At 51.5% G+C, this 16,804-nt stretch overlaps 1 protein-coding gene across 2 annotated transcripts in view; it reads left to right on the top strand.

Annotated features, from left to right (window-relative positions):
* LHX2 (LIM homeobox 2) overlaps nt 1-16,381 on the top strand; it is a 37,379-nt gene extending 20,998 nt beyond the window's left edge. For both annotated transcript variants that reach the window (XM_056138671.1, XM_056138670.1), the window contains exon 5: nt 15,462-16,381. In XM_056138671.1, coding sequence (XP_055994646.1) covers nt 15,462-15,749 — 288 coding nt within the window. In that variant the 3' untranslated portion in view covers nt 15,750-16,381. The remainder of the gene's footprint in view (nt 1-15,461) is intronic.
* Nucleotides 16,382-16,804: the final 423 nt, after the last annotated feature.

Below are 16,804 nucleotides of genomic sequence, written 5' to 3'. Positions count from 1 at the left end.
TTCTCTCTTTGCACAATTCTTGATTTTTCTCCCGTCCCTTTGTCATCCTCCAAACTCTTCCAGAAGCAGGAAGCAGGATTTGGTACCCAGGGGAAGGGGGAGTGTGCTGGGTCCTGCCGGCAGGAGTCTTGAGGGACTAGTAGTCAGGTGGCTCTGAAATTAAGCACTATCTTCTGAGGGAGCCTCTAGAATTTTCGGGAGAATGCCCACTGCTGTCTGTCACCTCCAGGATGCTCAAGACCCCAGTGTGGACAATCCCAGATTCTGAAATGACCCAAGCTTGGGGCACCCTCTTCTCAAATCCTTTGACTCCTTCCCTGAACCTGCTTTGTGGTCCTAAACTTGTCCCTAAGCTGCAAGGGGCCCTGTTTTCCTCATAGGTGATGTGCGTGTCATAGATTATTTCTACTAAGGCTGCTTAAACATTTTCCACTTGTGACTCCTTTTCACCTGAGAAATTTTTATGGGAGCCTGGGTATACAAAGTAGGTATGCAAATCGAACACTTACTGATCCCTGATCGTAAATTAACTTGAAAACGATGTTTTCATGACTCCTGCCTTGAGTTACGCAGTAGTCCCCGTGGAGTGGAGCCCACAGTTTACAGAGCGAAACTCTGCATCTGAGACTAGAGGATCCAGGGAGGCTATGTGAGTGTCCGCCACAGAGACTGACAACTGCTCCGTGGATGGATGATTAACTGGAATAATTATCTTGTTAATTAATTGAAATTAGCATGAATCATGACTCCGGTTGCTGAACTGCAGTTTCGTATTCTTTACACTTTTTTTGGCAGGGGTGGGGGGTTGATGTGGTTTGAGCCACGCCCAGCTGTGCTCAGAGCTTACTCTTGACTCTGAGTGCAGAGATCATTCCTGGCCAGGCTTGGGGCACTTTGTGGGATGCCCTTCCTGCTGTATTATCCTGCTGCACAATCCCCGCCCCCAGCCCCCATTTGGTACTCTCTTCAGGTGGGACATCATCTCACCAAGTTATTCCTTGAAGAGTGGGGTGATAGGGCTGTCAGTGTGCATTTTGGGGCTCCCAACAAGAAAGGGAGGGGTGTAGATGGTGGGACTGAGTCCAGCCCAATCTGACTTGACCCACCCTCCATGCCCAGGTCCTGGGGGACTGTGCACTGGGGTAGCAGAGGGATGTTTGACACAGAAACGCCAAGGGTGAAGTTGAAGTCTGTTTGATTTCCTCCAAGTTTTCTTGCCAGTCTCTAAGCGGGGGAGGGGGAAAGCCTTTGGTGGGATGATGGTGGAGGCAGGGCAGGTACTTGGATGGTGAGGTCCTGGGCCACTGCCTACACCCAGCATGCCTCTAGTGGGTCTATGGAGCTGCTTTGTTTCCAGAGAGCTTGGTGATGTAGCTGATGGAGGTGAGGGCCAGCCAATAGGGTACAGATGCGCCTCTCTGAGCCTGCCTCGTCTTATCTGGGCTTAGGAGGTGGGCATTGCTAAACTCCTGGAGGGAGGGTTAGATCTGAACCCCTCCGTGGTGGCCCCCAGGTATCTCACTGGAACCTGGAACGGCAGCAGCTCCTTTACTGTGGTTGGGAGTCACATTGTCTCCCTTCCCTACACCTGCCCTTCCAATGTGGGGCAGGTAGTCAGCCCCCTGGAGCCTCAGGGCCTGGAGCAGGGGCTTGGAGCCAGGCAGAGCGGGTTCTGGAAGGCCTGGGTTGGGTTCTGTGTCTCTTCTCCCCGGTTGGGTGTCTGGGATGGCACTGTCCAGCCATACTGGTGGCATTTGTAAATGGGCATCATCGTGGCCCACAATTACCCAGATCCCAGGGGTTAGTGAGTGCCAAGAGCTGAGGTGGAGGCAGAGCCAGCCTCTGCTGCCAATGGGGAGGTGGCAGGCTTGGGTTCCTGATTTAGGTGCCAATGTAGTTCCCAGCATGTTCTCTGCCATTCTTGCCACTGACCATGCTGGCTCCTGGGGACACAAGAATGAGTGAGTGGACCACAACTGTGCTACTTCTACTAACCACCATCAGTGCGCCTGTATACCAGGTGGCCAAGACATTTATTTGTTGAGCCTCACCGTCCTCATTATCCATCACTGTCCATCACTGTCCATCACCCTGGGGGGCAGGGGCATCGTGGGAGAGAGCAGTTCCAACTGGTATCCGTCTGCCCAGAGTCAGACTTGGCTAGTGAAGGGCACCCCCCCTCCCTGCCCCTTCCCTTGAGGGGAACTGTGCGTGCTCCCTCTTGGCCACCTAGCACTGAGGAGCTCTAAGTGTGACTGTCACTTAGGACCCCTATGTTGAATGCCCACTGCTGTCTGTCACCTCCAGGATGCTCAAGACCCCAGTGTGGACAATCCCAGATTCTGAAATGACCCAAGCTTGGGGCACCCTCTTCTCAAATCCTTTGACTCCTTCCCTGAACCTGCTTTGTGGTCCTAAACTTGTCCCTAAGCTGCAAGGGGCCCTGTTTTCCTCATAGGTGATGTGCGTGTCATAGATTATTTCTACTAAGGCTGCTTAAACATTTTCCACTTGTGACTCCTTTTCACCTGAGAAATTTTTATGGGAGCCTGGGTATACAAAGTAGGTATGCAAATCGAACACTTACTGATCCCTGATCGTAAATTAACTTGAAAACGATGTTTTCATGACTCCTGCCTTGAGTTACGCAGTAGTCCCCGTGGAGTGGAGCCCACAGTTTACAGAGCGAAACTCTGCATCTGAGACTAGAGGATCCAGGGAGGCTATGTGAGTGTCCGCCACAGAGACTGACAACTGCTCCGTGGATGGATGATTAACTGGAATAATTATCTTGTTAATTAATTGAAATTAGCATGAATCATGACTCCGGTTGCTGAACTGCAGTTTCGTATTCTTTACACTTTTTTTGGCAGGGGTGGGGGGTTGATGTGGTTTGAGCCACGCCCAGCTGTGCTCAGAGCTTACTCTTGACTCTGAGTGCAGAGATCATTCCTGGCCAGGCTTGGGGCACTTTGTGGGATGCCCTTCCTGCTGTATTATCCTGCTGCACAATCCCCGCCCCCAGCCCCCATTTGGTACTCTCTTCAGGTGGGACATCATCTCACCAAGTTATTCCTTGAAGAGTGGGGTGATAGGGCTGTCAGTGTGCATTTTGGGGCTCCCAACAAGAAAGGGAGGGGTGTAGATGGTGGGACTGAGTCCAGCCCAATCTGACTTGACCCACCCTCCATGCCCAGGTCCTGGGGGACTGTGCACTGGGGTAGCAGAGGGATGTTTGACACAGAAACGCCAAGGGTGAAGTTGAAGTCTGTTTGATTTCCTCCAAGTTTTCTTGCCAGTCTCTAAGCGGGGGAGGGGGAAAGCCTTTGGTGGGATGATGGTGGAGGCAGGGCAGGTACTTGGATGGTGAGGTCCTGGGCCACTGCCTACACCCAGCATGCCTCTAGTGGGTCTATGGAGCTGCTTTGTTTCCAGAGAGCTTGGTGATGTAGCTGATGGAGGTGAGGGCCAGCCAATAGGGTACAGATGCGCCTCTCTGAGCCTGCCTCGTCTTATCTGGGCTTAGGAGGTGGGCATTGCTAAACTCCTGGAGGGAGGGTTAGATCTGAACCCCTCCGTGGTGGCCCCCAGGTATCTCACTGGAACCTGGAACGGCAGCAGCTCCTTTACTGTGGTTGGGAGTCACATTGTCTCCCTTCCCTACACCTGCCCTTCCAATGTGGGGCAGGTAGTCAGCCCCCTGGAGCCTCAGGGCCTGGAGCAGGGGCTTGGAGCCAGGCAGAGCGGGTTCTGGAAGGCCTGGGTTGGGTTCTGTGTCTCTTCTCCCCGGTTGGGTGTCTGGGATGGCACTGTCCAGCCATACTGGTGGCATTTGTAAATGGGCATCATCGTGGCCCACAATTACCCAGATCCCAGGGGTTAGTGAGTGCCAAGAGCTGAGGTGGAGGCAGAGCCAGCCTCTGCTGCCAATGGGGAGGTGGCAGGCTTGGGTTCCTGATTTAGGTGCCAATGTAGTTCCCAGCATGTTCTCTGCCATTCTTGCCACTGACCATGCTGGCTCCTGGGGACACAAGAATGAGTGAGTGGACCACAACTGTGCTACTTCTACTAACCACCATCAGTGCGCCTGTATACCAGGTGGCCAAGACATTTATTTGTTGAGCCTCACCGTCCTCATTATCCATCACTGTCCATCACTGTCCATCACCCTGGGGGGCAGGGGCATCGTGGGAGAGAGCAGTTCCAACTGGTATCCGTCTGCCCAGAGTCAGACTTGGCTAGTGAAGGGCACCCCCCCTCCCTGCCCCTTCCCTTGGGGGGAACTGTGCGTGCTCCCTCTTGGCCACCTAGCACTGAGGAGCTCTAAGTGTGACTGTCACTTAGGACCCCTATGTTGTTGGGGGGTGTCAAGCCTTGGGAATACCAGACCACAGTTTCCTCCAGATCCCACACAAATCTTTAACCTGCTCACAGTTCGGCTGCCCACAAGTAGTGGCAGTTGGCAAAGTTTCTCTTTCCAGCCACACGTCTACTTTATCATTTTCCTACTCATTCCCCTCAACCCCCCCCCCCCCCCCAAGGCCTCACCTAGCAGCTGACCTGGGTCAGTCCCCTGGAGCACATATGGTCCCCTGAGCCCTGCTGGGTGTGATCCACAGAACAAGGAGTAAGCCCTGAACACCACTGGGTATGGCCCAAAAGTGGGGGGGGGGGGGGGCTCGGCGAGGAACAGAAAGAGAGAAAAGCGTGTGCTCCAGTTCTTAGCACCATCACTCCAGCCCGCCCTTTCACAATTTACAGAGGAGATGCTTAAGGTAGAGTGGAATTATGTGATCTCAGGTTCCAGCTGGCAGGAAGTGGCAAACCGGAGGCCCCCTCCCAAGTGTGTATCTTAAATGCTGATGGGTCAGCTAGGGAGTTGGGGTCTGGGCAGGCTCTCTGCTGGTGGGTGGGTGATGGGCTGAGAGCAGACTGTTTCAGATCCTCTCTGACTTACCCGCAGGGCGATGGGGAGGGCTTTGGCTTGCCCCCTCTGGACCCCTTTCTTTGTCTGTGAGGTGGGGGGTAATGCTTTCTTCCTGGAGGATGGTTAAGGATTGAGATTGTGAACGGGGATGTTCCATCACGGTGCCTGCTGGTCTAGCAAGTACCCATGATACTGCCACTCATCCTATGTCTCGACCAGCTTAACAGTCAGAGGCCTGGGGTACCCACTTTGGGTTGGACAGGTTGGGGTAAAGTTCTGTTGCTAGAGGTGGCAGATGGAGCAGGATGTGCGCTCACATTCATATCTACACACATAGGCAGACTTCTTGGCAGTCACTGACCCTGTGGGGCCTGGGTTGCAGCACCCTGCAGAAATTTGGAGTCAGCTGATGCAATGTCTAGGCCAGTGCTCTTGAGCCTTCTTATGCCTGTCCTGCAGACAGGTCAACAGGCCAGCAGTTAGAACTACTGAGGCAAAATAGTGCTTTTTAAATGTGGTGTGTGTGTATGTGTGTGTGTTCGCAAGTGTGTGCGCGTGTGCACGTGCTTTCAGGGCGTACTCCTGGCTCTGTGCTCAGGGATCACTCCTAGCAGTGCTTGGAGTGCCAAGGCTCAAACCAGCGTCAGCTACATGAAAGATAAGTGCCCAAACCTCTGCATTTCAATTTTGCTTTTGTTTTGGGACCACACCTAACAGTGCTCAGAGCTTACTCCTGCCTCTGTGCTCAGAGATCACTCCGGGAGGGACTTGAGGAACACTGTGGGTGCCAGGAATCGAACCAGGATTGGCCACGAGCAAGAAAAGGGCCCTACCTGTGTCATCTCTCTGGCCAGTCAGTGGTTTTCCACCTTTCTACCCTTGCAGACCAGCTCTGCTCCTCTGCTCTAGACTAAACTCTTCTGCTTACTGGCTGTGTGACAGGGAGCAGGAGACTTCATCTCTCTGAGCTGAAGTGGCCCCAACCCTATAAGGGGGATGTCACTTGAGCATGACGAGGAAGAAATGAGATGACAAAAAAGGCTCAGTTTCTAAAGTATAATGTAGGGACTCAAGCACGTTAGTTTTATAAATATGTGTCACAGCATTCAGCCTGCACATGCTTGAGAACATTAACTGTCCTCCCCCTGCTGCCTGAGGGGGAAGAGTAGAGGGGTACCCTGAGAGCCACAGTAGGAAGTGATGAAGCCAGGAGCCACACCCTCGTGATCCCAAGCTCTTTCTGGTCCAGCTCAACATGGGGCTGGAGACTGGTTGAAGAAACTTTGTTACATCTACACAATGGAATACTATGCAGCTGTCAGGAGAGATGAGTCATGAACTTTGCTTATAAATGGATAGACATGGAGAGTATCATGCTAAGTGAAATGAGTCGGAAAGAGGGGGACAGACATAGAAAAATTGCACTCATTTGTGGAATATAAAACAACATAACAAGAGACTGATACGTAAGGGTAAGCAGATACACAGGACAGGTAGATTGCTCCATAGCTGGAAGCCTGCCTCATAAGCAAAGGAGATAAGGCAGCTGGGACAGAGAAGGGATCACTAAGAAAATGATGGCTCGAGGAACCAGCTGGGACGGGAGATGTGTGCAGAAAGTAGATAAAGGACCAAACATGATAACCTCTCAGTGACTATTGCGAACCATAATGCCCCAAAGTAGAGAGTATGGGGAATCATGTCTGCCATGGAGGCAGGGAGAGGGTGGGAAAGGGGGGGTATACCAGGGATATTGGTGGGGGAATGTGCACTGGTGTTGGGATGGGTGTTTGATCATTGTGTGATTGTAACCCAAACATAAAAGCTTATAACTATCTCATGGTGATTCAATAAAATTAAAAAAACATAAATGAATAAAAATAAAAACATTGGGCTGGCAATACCCAGGAGACACCAGAGAATGCAGCATAGACTTGGTAGAAAGGCTGGAGCAATAGTATAGTGGGTCGGGCATTTGCCTTGCATGCAGGTGACCTGGGTTCAATCCCCAGCATCCCATATGGTCCCCTGAACACCACCAGATGTAATTCCTGAGTGCAGAGCCAGGAGGAATCCCCGAGCATCACCAGGTGGACCCGAAAACAAAAATAAAATAAAATAGCCCATATTTTTTTTTAAAAATAAGGAAAGGCAGGAATTCTGTAAAAAGCCTTCAGTACGCAAACTCATCACCATCTACAGCATGATAGCCACTGCACTTCCTTTTCACTGGCAGGCAAGATAGCCAGAGACAAAATGGCCCTTGACCCTTGGTCTGGTAAGATGTGGAGTTTCACCTATGTGTGGGGGCTGTTCCCCAGCAGGGCACTGAGATCTCTGAGTCCTGGGACTTCCTTCCTGGGAGGGCCCAGGGAGCCGAAGAAGTAATTGTAGAGTGCCCTGTGCTTGTATGGGAGAGATTATTGATTTAGATGGCTGAAGGGCTTTTATTTTTTTAATTTGGGGGACCACTCCTGGCAATGCTCAGAGCTTAGTTCTGGTTCTGTGCTCAGGGATCATTTATGGTGGTGCTCACAGGACCATATGCAGTAACAGGTGCCTTACCCATGATACTATCACTCCAGTGGATAGATGAGTGAAGTTCCTGAGTGATCTTGAGAGAAAATACATTTTGACCACCGACAGCTAAAAAACATTTCGGGGGGTGTGGGAGACATTCCTGGCAGTGTCCCTGGGCTCCTCCTACTCAGTGCTGAAGGGTCACTCTTGGCAAAGTCCAAGATTAAACCCAGGTTATCTGGGTGCCAAACAAGCCCTCCAACTCTTTGAACTACCTCTCCAGCCCTGAAAACATTCTTCAGATGGCCAATTAGTGGTCATTAACCTGTGTGAGAGCTCAGAGCTGAGAACTTGAACTTTACTGTTTGTTCAGACCCAGCAAATGGACTGGCCTTGTGTCGTGTGTTGGGCAGGGCATAAGCCAACGAGGACTCAGCTTCAAGCCACTGAACAGCCCCTCTGGAATGTGCAATCCAGATGTGCAACATCTGGGTTTGTCTAAATAATTAAAATGGCGATAAGGTTAATCCCTGAGCATTTTCTGTGTATATGTGATAGTGCATAATTTAAAAAAATAGCCTTTTAAATGATTCCAAGACCAAATAAGTTTGGCAAGTGCTTAAGATGGCCTGTATCTTTCTCTTAGAGACCGGAACACGTTCATATTAATACCATGAGTGAAAACTCTCAAAAACTCACAACTTTGTCTAATCTGACATTTCCCAGATTTATTTAGCTACTGAACCCTTATTTATTTTTTGACAACGATGATATTGCCAGAAGGAAATGCACTGGGGTGCCGTGAGCTTTTTTGCATTTAACAAAGAAATCATCGGGTTGGCTTTCCCCAAAAATGGGGGTGAGTGTTATCCAAGGCCTCAGCGCCATGCCCCCTTCCTCTGCAACCCGGGGAACCCTGCCATGCGTGTTTCCACAGGTCTGTGGGGAGTCTCCTACCCGAGTCATGGACATTTGAGACTGGCTGGGATTTCAGAGCAGTTGCCTGCCTCTGGCCTGCTGATTGGGGGGAGCTGAAACCCAGAGAGGGACAGTGGTTTGCTGTGGGCCTTACAGCAAAGTAGTTGTGGATCTGGAGTTGTGGCATGGGGCTCAGCAAGTCCAGTCCAGGACCCGGGATTCTGCATGTTCTAAAGAAAACTTGTTTTATGGGGCTGGAGCAGTAGTACAAATGGCGTTTGCCTTGCACCCAGGTCTGATTCCCGGCATCCCATATGGTTCCCTGAGCAGCACCAAAAGTAATTCCTGAAACCAGGAGTAACCCCTTAGAAAAAAAGGAAAATAAATTAGTTATGAGCGCATATAATAATAGCACTACCATACAGATTAGTTAGAAAGCTAGGAGGAGAAACGTCCTTATGAGAGTATGGGGGGCTGGAACGATAGGACAGTGGGGAGGGCACTTGCCTTTCTCATGGCTGACCCAGGCTCAATCCCTGGCATCCGGTATGGTTCCTCAGACTTCCCTCCCCAGTGCTCTCTGAGCACAGAACCAGGAGTAAGTCCTGACTATCGCCAGATATTGCCCCCAAATGACCAACCAAACAGAACAGGAAGCCAGGAATCTAAGTGTGCAGTTTCGGGGTTACGCAGTGGGTCGGGGCCCTCTCCTGAGACTGTTTCTCAGTCTGCTCTCCCAGGCTGTGGATGCTGCCCCCCAGGCCGTGTGCTGCCCCCCAGCCTGTGGGTGCTGCTTCGTACCTGCCCTGGACCTACCTGGCGCTTACGAGCGAGCAGTGGTGGGGTGTGGGGCTTTTTATGAAGTCATGATTCCTGTGAACCTTGGTTTTGGACTCTTCTTTTTCTCATGTGACACTTGTCACATTCCCTCTGTGGCTATGAGGAGGGCTGTCAGGACTTGTATTGCCCAATGGCAGGCTGCGTGGGCCATCCCAAGTTTGGGGCTAGGAGAGAGTCCGCCTGTGGCTATCCCTGGGCAGGGAACGTTTGTCACTATTCTCAGAAACCTGGTGGGCGGGGAGGAGGGGATTTGCCTGCACAGTGCATTTCCCGCCCTCCCCCACAGCACCCCCTCCCCACTCCTGTGGATGGGAATCCCCAGCAAGGGACTTGTGAGGACACTTGCAGGACCAGCCCATGCCCCATGGAGGGCATGAGGTGCGTGGGGCTGCCCTACCTCCCGGGGTCCTTTGAGCAGAGAGGGCCAGAGTGGAAGAAGGCGCCATGAGCACAAAGCTGCTGCTTCCTTGTTGTCTGTCAAAGCCCCAAGAGAGGGCCAGTCTGCTGGTAGTCTGCCCCTCCCTTGCAGATGGGGAAACTGAGGCAGATGATGGACGAGCCCAGGAAGGCTGACCTGGAACAGAATCAGGACTGCAGAGCCCACTCGGTGCCAGAGAGTGCTGTGCCGCCACGGTGCCTTAGTGTCTTCACTCATTCATTCATTCATTCATTCATCCATGTATCCATTCACTCATTTGTCCACTCGTTCATTGGCTCCTTCATTCACTTTTTCACGCGTTCGCTTGCTTGTTCGCTCGCTCATGCCCTTTTCACTCTTCAGTTGTTCCTGCGCTCACTCACTCACCCACCCACCCACTCATCCTCGCACTCCATCCTTCACTTCCCTCCCTCGCTCTCGAGCTGACTCACTGGGGATTATGTGGTGAGGCGAGCACAGACTCTGTATGGCAGACAATCCTGGTTTCTCATCAGCATCACCTCCGGGTGACCCTGGGCTAAGAGTGTCTGTCCATCATCCCTTGAAGCTTCTGAGGGTTGGGGATCCGTCAAGTGGGGATATGGTCCTTCCCACTCGGAGGCTGATGGCCGGGAGACACTGGCCGCATGTGGGAGGTGGCCGGGGGCCTGGCATGTCTGTACTTCCTCATAACCCAACTGTTGCCCCCAACTCTCGCTCTGAGCCTTTGTCTCCACCAGGCCCTGTGCCATGGCTCCAGGGACTTGAGGTGACTCAGTCAGAGGCCCTGCCCCAGCCGCCTCTTAGGAGGGGCATTTTGAAGGCTGGCAGAACCCCGGGAAAGGTGGAAAGCTGGGGTGAGGTCCGACACCACCCCAGCAGCCGGGGGGTTGGGCCGGTGGCTGGTTCTCACTCTCTCGATGATGGTGTCATGGTTTACAAAGTGTCATTGTACCAGGGAAATCCAGTGGCAGGTGACTGCTTCCAGGCCCTTTCCCGCGGGCCCCCAACTCCAGCCACTCTGGACAGTCAGACCCTGAGGCTGAGGCTGGGGGCCCTGTCAAAAGGGACCCGAAACTCGAGTCTCCCTCCATGGCCAGTTGCTTCCTCCCTCCAAGGGCCTTAAGGGTGTTGCCATTGCTTTTCTCCATCTGCCGTTCCTTGGGTCCATGGACAGAGATGCCCTTCCTCTAGATTTTTGCAGATGAGGGGTGGGCACCCTCTTTTCCCCCCACTTCAGGAAGAGGACATGGAGGGTGGGCTTAGAAATCAAAAACTTTTTTTTGCTTGGATCACACCTGGCGATGCTCAGAGGTTACTCCTGGCTCTGCACTAAGAATTACTTCTGGTGGTGCTCGGGGACCATATGGGATGCCAAGGATCAAACCTGGGTTGGCCACGTGCAAGACAAACACCCTATACCCACTGTGCTATTGCGCAGACCTGAAATCAAAAAACTTTTGCCAGGACCTGAAGAGGTCCTGGATGGGCCTTGGCCTCAAGCCAGAGAATATACTCTGTCTTCCATGCAAGAGAGGGTGCACTGGGGTAGGGGGTGGGAGGTGTGCTTCATTTCCCTTACAGGGTCCTTATATGCCCCTGATTCTGTCAGTTAGACCCACATTGTCTCAGACCTGGAGAAAAGACAAGTTTGCGGTCATAAGCTCCGGGAGCCGGGAGGGGAGAGGCGTGGTCCCCAGGGGAGGGTGGGCCTTGGAGTCAGCACCCCTACCCTGACCGAGACTGCTGGGAAGACACAAGACACACACATCTGGAAGTGTGCAGCTGGGCAGCCCCAGGTCAAGCCTGCCCCGCGGTCCTCAGTTTTACAGGAAGATGTGGCCGCTGTCTTCATCACGGAGAGGGACGTGGGGGTGGGGGGACTTGCATCCCCCACGTGAGCGTGTTGTGTTGGGGTACACATCCCCCTCTCAGTGTGTGAAGAAGCCTGGATTTCTTAGCCTTGCTCCAAAGCCCTTCAAGGACCTCCAGATGCAGCCATTCCCAGTGGCTGCTCATTTTGGGGCCCTGGGGGCCAGGCAGGATAGTTTTCCTGGTGACTTCACATGTACATGCGGGCTCAAGCGTGGGATGTGTGTGTATGTGTGTGTGTGTGTGCGTGTGTGCGTTTTAGTGTGTGTGCATGTGTGTGCGTGTGTGCGTAGTGTGTGTGTGCGTGCGTGCGTGCGTGCGTGTGTGTGTGTGTGTGTGTGCGCGCGCGCGCCCCGTAGGGAAAATGAAACTAAGCCCTGACTCTGTCCTCGGGGTTCTTTCTACACGAGCTCGGTTCTAATAGCACCAGCGGCCCCCTAATGCCTGGGACAGGCCCTCGGGACAGGGAATCTGCAGGGCACCCCACCAGGGCCTCTTCCTGCTCTGTCCGCCCTGACTCTGACTCCCGGCACTTCTGGTCCCCGATGGCTTCTCCATCCCACAGGGACCGGGAGTGGGATCTGTATCTCCTTCCTCTTCGTAACTCCACAGATTCCAGTGTGTTCCTCACATCACTCTAGTATCTCCCAGAAATACCGGAAATACCAGAAACAAAACACTGTCATAATGACACGACAGGAACTTCTGGGATCTGTTGTCTGCTTAAAGGCAACTGCAGAGAAAAATGAATCTGTCAACGTTCATTAAAAATGATGAGGATTTGGTTTGTGCATGTTTTCTGGCACTGCACAATCTATAGAAGTGCAACATAAACATTTTTTAAAAACTTATATTCATTTTATTTTTTCATTTTAATTTAATTTTTTTTCCTTTTTGGGTCACACCCTGTAATACTCAGGGATTCCTCCTGGCTCTGCACTCAGGAATCACTCCTGGTGGGGTGAGGCACCATATGGATGCCCAGGATTGAATCCAGGTCAGCCGGGTCGGCCACGTGCAAGGCAAATACCCTCTCCACTGTACTATCACTCTGGCCCCTCATTTTATATTTTATTAGCACTGTAGCACTGTCCTCCTGTTCATCGATTTGCTTGAGCGGGCCCAGTAACGTCTCCATTGTGATACTTGTTACTGTGTTTGGCATATTGAATACCTGGGTAGCTTGCCAGGCTTTGCCGTGCAGGCGAGATACTCTTGGTAGCTTGCCGGGTTCTCTAAGAGGGGTGGAGGAATCGAACCTGGGTCGTCCAGGTTGGCAGAGTGCAAGGCAAATGCCCTACTCGCTGTGCTATAGCTCCATCCCTGTATTTTATTAATTTTATTATATTTATAGTCTCTGGATCTTGGCCATTGATGGGATTACATGGTGCCGGGGGCAGTTGGTAGGTGTAACTGTCTAGCTACTGGAAAATGGGGGATCTGGGTGAAGGAGGCCCAGTCCTGATCCGAGCAGGCATGGAGATCTCAGCCCCGGGTCCCGCACACCTGGGTTCCTCTGCCGGTTCCTTCATGCATGAAGCTCGTCCGAGGGTGTGGAGAGTGGCCTTGAGCATGGCTGTGGCTGGGTTCTGGAGGTCTTCAGCTGCTGGGGCTCTGCTCAGGGTGGGGAGGGAAACTCAACCTGGCAGCCGAAGACCTCCCCGCAGAGACTCTAAAACAAAGCTCCCAGAGGAGAGCAATGCGGAGTCTCGTGCCCCTGAGCCTGGCTGTCTTCACCAGGGCCCCTCTTGTAGTCTAGTTCTCCCTCTCAGGGAACCTGGCAAGCTACCTAGAGTATCCTGCCTGCACGGCAGAGCCTGGCAAGCTCCCGGTGGCATATTCGATATGCCAAATACAGTAACAATAATGGGTTTCATTCCCCTGGCCCTGAAAGAGCCCCAATGCGGCACCGTTGGGAAGGTTAAGTAAGTAGAGGCTGCTAAAATCTCAGGGCTGGGACGAATGGAGACATTACTGGCATCCACTTGAGCAACTAGCTGAACAGTGGGATGACAGTGATGCAGTAATACAGTGATTAATTTTATTGGGAAACTTATTGGGGCAACATCCAGCGATGCTCAGGGACTATTCTTGCCTCTGTGCTCAGGGTCACTCCTAGTGCTGCTCAGGGGACGAGGTGCAGTGCTGGTGACTGAACCAGAGACAGCTGCATGCCAGGCATGTGCCTCACCTGCTGTACCAACCCTTGTACTCTTTTGTATATATACACTTGATTATATTGATTTACATTTATTTGGCTTTGGGGCCACACCCAGCAGTGTTCAGGATTATTTCTGGGTCTGAACTCAGGGATTCCTCCTGGTGGAGTTTAGCAATCTAACCCAGGTCAGCTACCTGCAAGGCAAGTGCCTGACCTGCTGAACTATCTTTCCAGCCCCTTTATTTTAAATGTTCACATAATTTTTGTCATCATATTTTTATAGCAGAGACTTTTATAATTCTCCTGTTTCCATGCATTTCCACGCAAGCATTTCTTATGTTTGTGGAAATACAATGTTAGAGACATTAAATCTAAAAATTAAAAAAAAATTGAAATGTAACATGAAGGGGCCTGGGATGTGTGGTGCAAGCCTGAGAGCCCAGACTTTGCGTGCCTGAGGCCTGGGGTTTGCGCCCCAGAACCACACCCCTGCCCCCCCCCCCCCCAGCAGTGCTGGGTGTGGTTTTCAGCAGAAGTAGGCCAGAAAAAGAAAAAGAAATTGATGTGAGTCACATTTTACATGGACAACTTTCCAGTAGCCACATTAAAAAAAAAATAAAAAGCAACTGGTAAGATAAATATTGAAATCATTTACAGTTCTGTGAGGAGGGCACTGGCCTTGCATGTGGCTGACTCAGGATCCATCCCTGGCATCCCATATGGTCCCCAATGCCTGGCAGGTGTAATCCCTGAGCATTGCTGGGTGTGGCCCTCAACCTCCCCCACAATGTTCAAACCACCCACTTTTTTTTTTTTTTTTTTTTTTTTTTTGCATTTCTGGCTATTAACCCTCATGCCTGATGCAAGCACTCTACTGCCAAGCCACATTTCTGGTCCAGGTGAAGATGAATTTTAAGAATCTTTTTTTGCATCAGAGAGCAGCCCATCAGGAGGCCTGGGCTTGATGTCTGTCCCTCATAGTCCCTTGACTGTACACCACTGGGAATGTGGCCCCCCAATCCCAGTCTGTCCAAACCAGGACCATCTCAGTGTGTCACCAGATGCAGATGGGGAGCTAGAAGTTTCTTCCTGCTCACAGCCAGTCTTTGGAGTGGTTGTGCTTTCACCCCCAGGCGCTTGCACTGAGCACATCACCAGGGCTCCAGAATACCACGCACAGAGCTCGTGGCTCCAACACTGATGCCTGTGGCTCTGGCTGGAGTCTCCGGGAGCGAGGCAAACCCACTCGGGGGTCCATGCTTGGAAACAGCATCTTTATTTCCTTAAAAACCAAACATTGGGGCTGGAGCGATAGCGCAATGGGTAGGGCATTTGCCTTGCATGCAGCTGACCCAGGTTCGATTCCCAGCATCCCATATGGTCCCCTGAGCACCGCCAGGAGTAATTCCTGAATGCATGAGCCAGGAGTAACCCCTATGCATCACTGGGTGTGACCCCCCCCCCAAAAAAAAAGAACCAAACACTGGGGATGTCAGAGAGATAGCACAGCGGGGAGGGAGCTCGCCTTGTACGTGGCCGACCTGGGTTCGATCCCTAGCATCCCATATGATTCCTACCAGCTTGCCAGGAGTAATACTTAAATGCAGAGCCAGGAGTAGCCCTTGAGCATCACCGGGTATAGCCCTAAAATAAAATAAAAAAAAACAAACAAGAAAACAAGAGTCAAGCATCTCTCGCCCAAAACCGTCGTCTCCCCTCCGGGTGTACCCATGAGTGGGGTTAGGAGATGTCCCCAAACCCTAACCTGCCCTTCTCTCTTTCTCTCTCTCTCTCTCCCCATGCAGGTTTGGTTCCAGAACGCCCGGGCCAAATTCAGGCGCAACCTCTTACGGCAGGAAAACACGGGCGTGGACAAATCCACGGAGGCAGCGCTGCAGTCGGGGACGCCGTCGGGTCCCGCCTCGGAGCTCTCCAACGCCTCGCTCAGCCCCTCCAGCACGCCCACCACCCTCACAGACTTGACTAGCCCCACTCTGCCAACTGTGACGTCTGTCTTAACTTCCGTGCCTGGCAACCTGGAGGCCCACGAGCCCCACAGCCCCTCCCAAACGACTCTGACCAACCTTTTCTAATGACTCGCAACCGCCTATCCCCCCCGACCCCCCCGGCCCTGCCCTCCGCCCCAATTTCTTTAAAAAAGAAATTATCTTTAGTTGAATTCCAAGTGTATTTTAAAAATAGAGGCTTTGAGCAACTAACTAACCACATTTAGGATCTCGCCTGGAAACAGGAAGGAAAGAATCGTGTATCCGGTTTGCCCAGTGGCGCCGCCCAAGGAGTTACTTGGAAGATCTTTGGCAACACAACATTTGTGTCCCTGTACAGTTTTGTGGACTGAGCGAGGAAAAACAACAACAACAGCAACAACAACAAGCATTTAAGTTGGCTGGAGCTTCTGTATTTTCAAAGACTGCCACGTGCCTTAGGAATACTGTTCTGTCTCCATACTTTGGATGACTTGTTCATTTTTTTCTCTCCCTCTTTTTCTCTCTGTATATTTATGACCAGAGCAAAAATGTAAAAAAAAGAAAAAGAAAAAAAAAAGAAAAAAAAAGTTTGTTACTTTGAATAGTCCTAAAAAGAAAAAAGAAAAAAAAAATCAACCCCCTCCAACGGTCGCTTTGTTGTTTTAGAATTTTAAGGTGGAAGTCTGTTCGAATATCAGAATTTGTAAAATCTAACCAGTAATAAAACCACTTATTGAAACTAAGTTGGTGCTTCTGCCATTTTGTCACGTATGAAATTCTTTTTTGTTTGTTTTGGGGTCACACTGGCAGTGCTCAGAGATGACTCCTCGCTAAGTGCTCAGGGATCACTCTTGACGTTCTTCAGGGCATCATATGTGATGCCAGAGATCCAACCCTGGGTTACCATGTGCACGGCAAGTGTTGTACCTACTGTACTATCTCTCTGGCCCCTGGCATGGAATTCTTAGAACTTTAGTCAGTGTTCAGGGCCGGGGGGGGGGGGGGGGTGCTCAGTGGCAAAGCACTTGCCTTGCATGTGTGAGACCCTGGGATTTGATCGGGCACCAAAAAATGAAATCCTAGATCTTGTTTCTGTCTACCACCTATTAATTTACAAATACGTACCGATGATACTGTCCACGGGGTCCTCGTCTATGCAG

This window comes from Sorex fumeus, unplaced genomic scaffold (assembly GCF_029834395.1).
Source record: "Sorex fumeus unplaced genomic scaffold, SorFum_2.1 ptg000129l, whole genome shotgun sequence".
NCBI classification, from domain to species: Eukaryota; Metazoa; Chordata; class Mammalia; order Eulipotyphla; family Soricidae; genus Sorex; species Sorex fumeus.
Note: the sequence above shows the minus strand (reverse complement) of the source record. Positions and strands in the feature narration are given on the sequence as shown.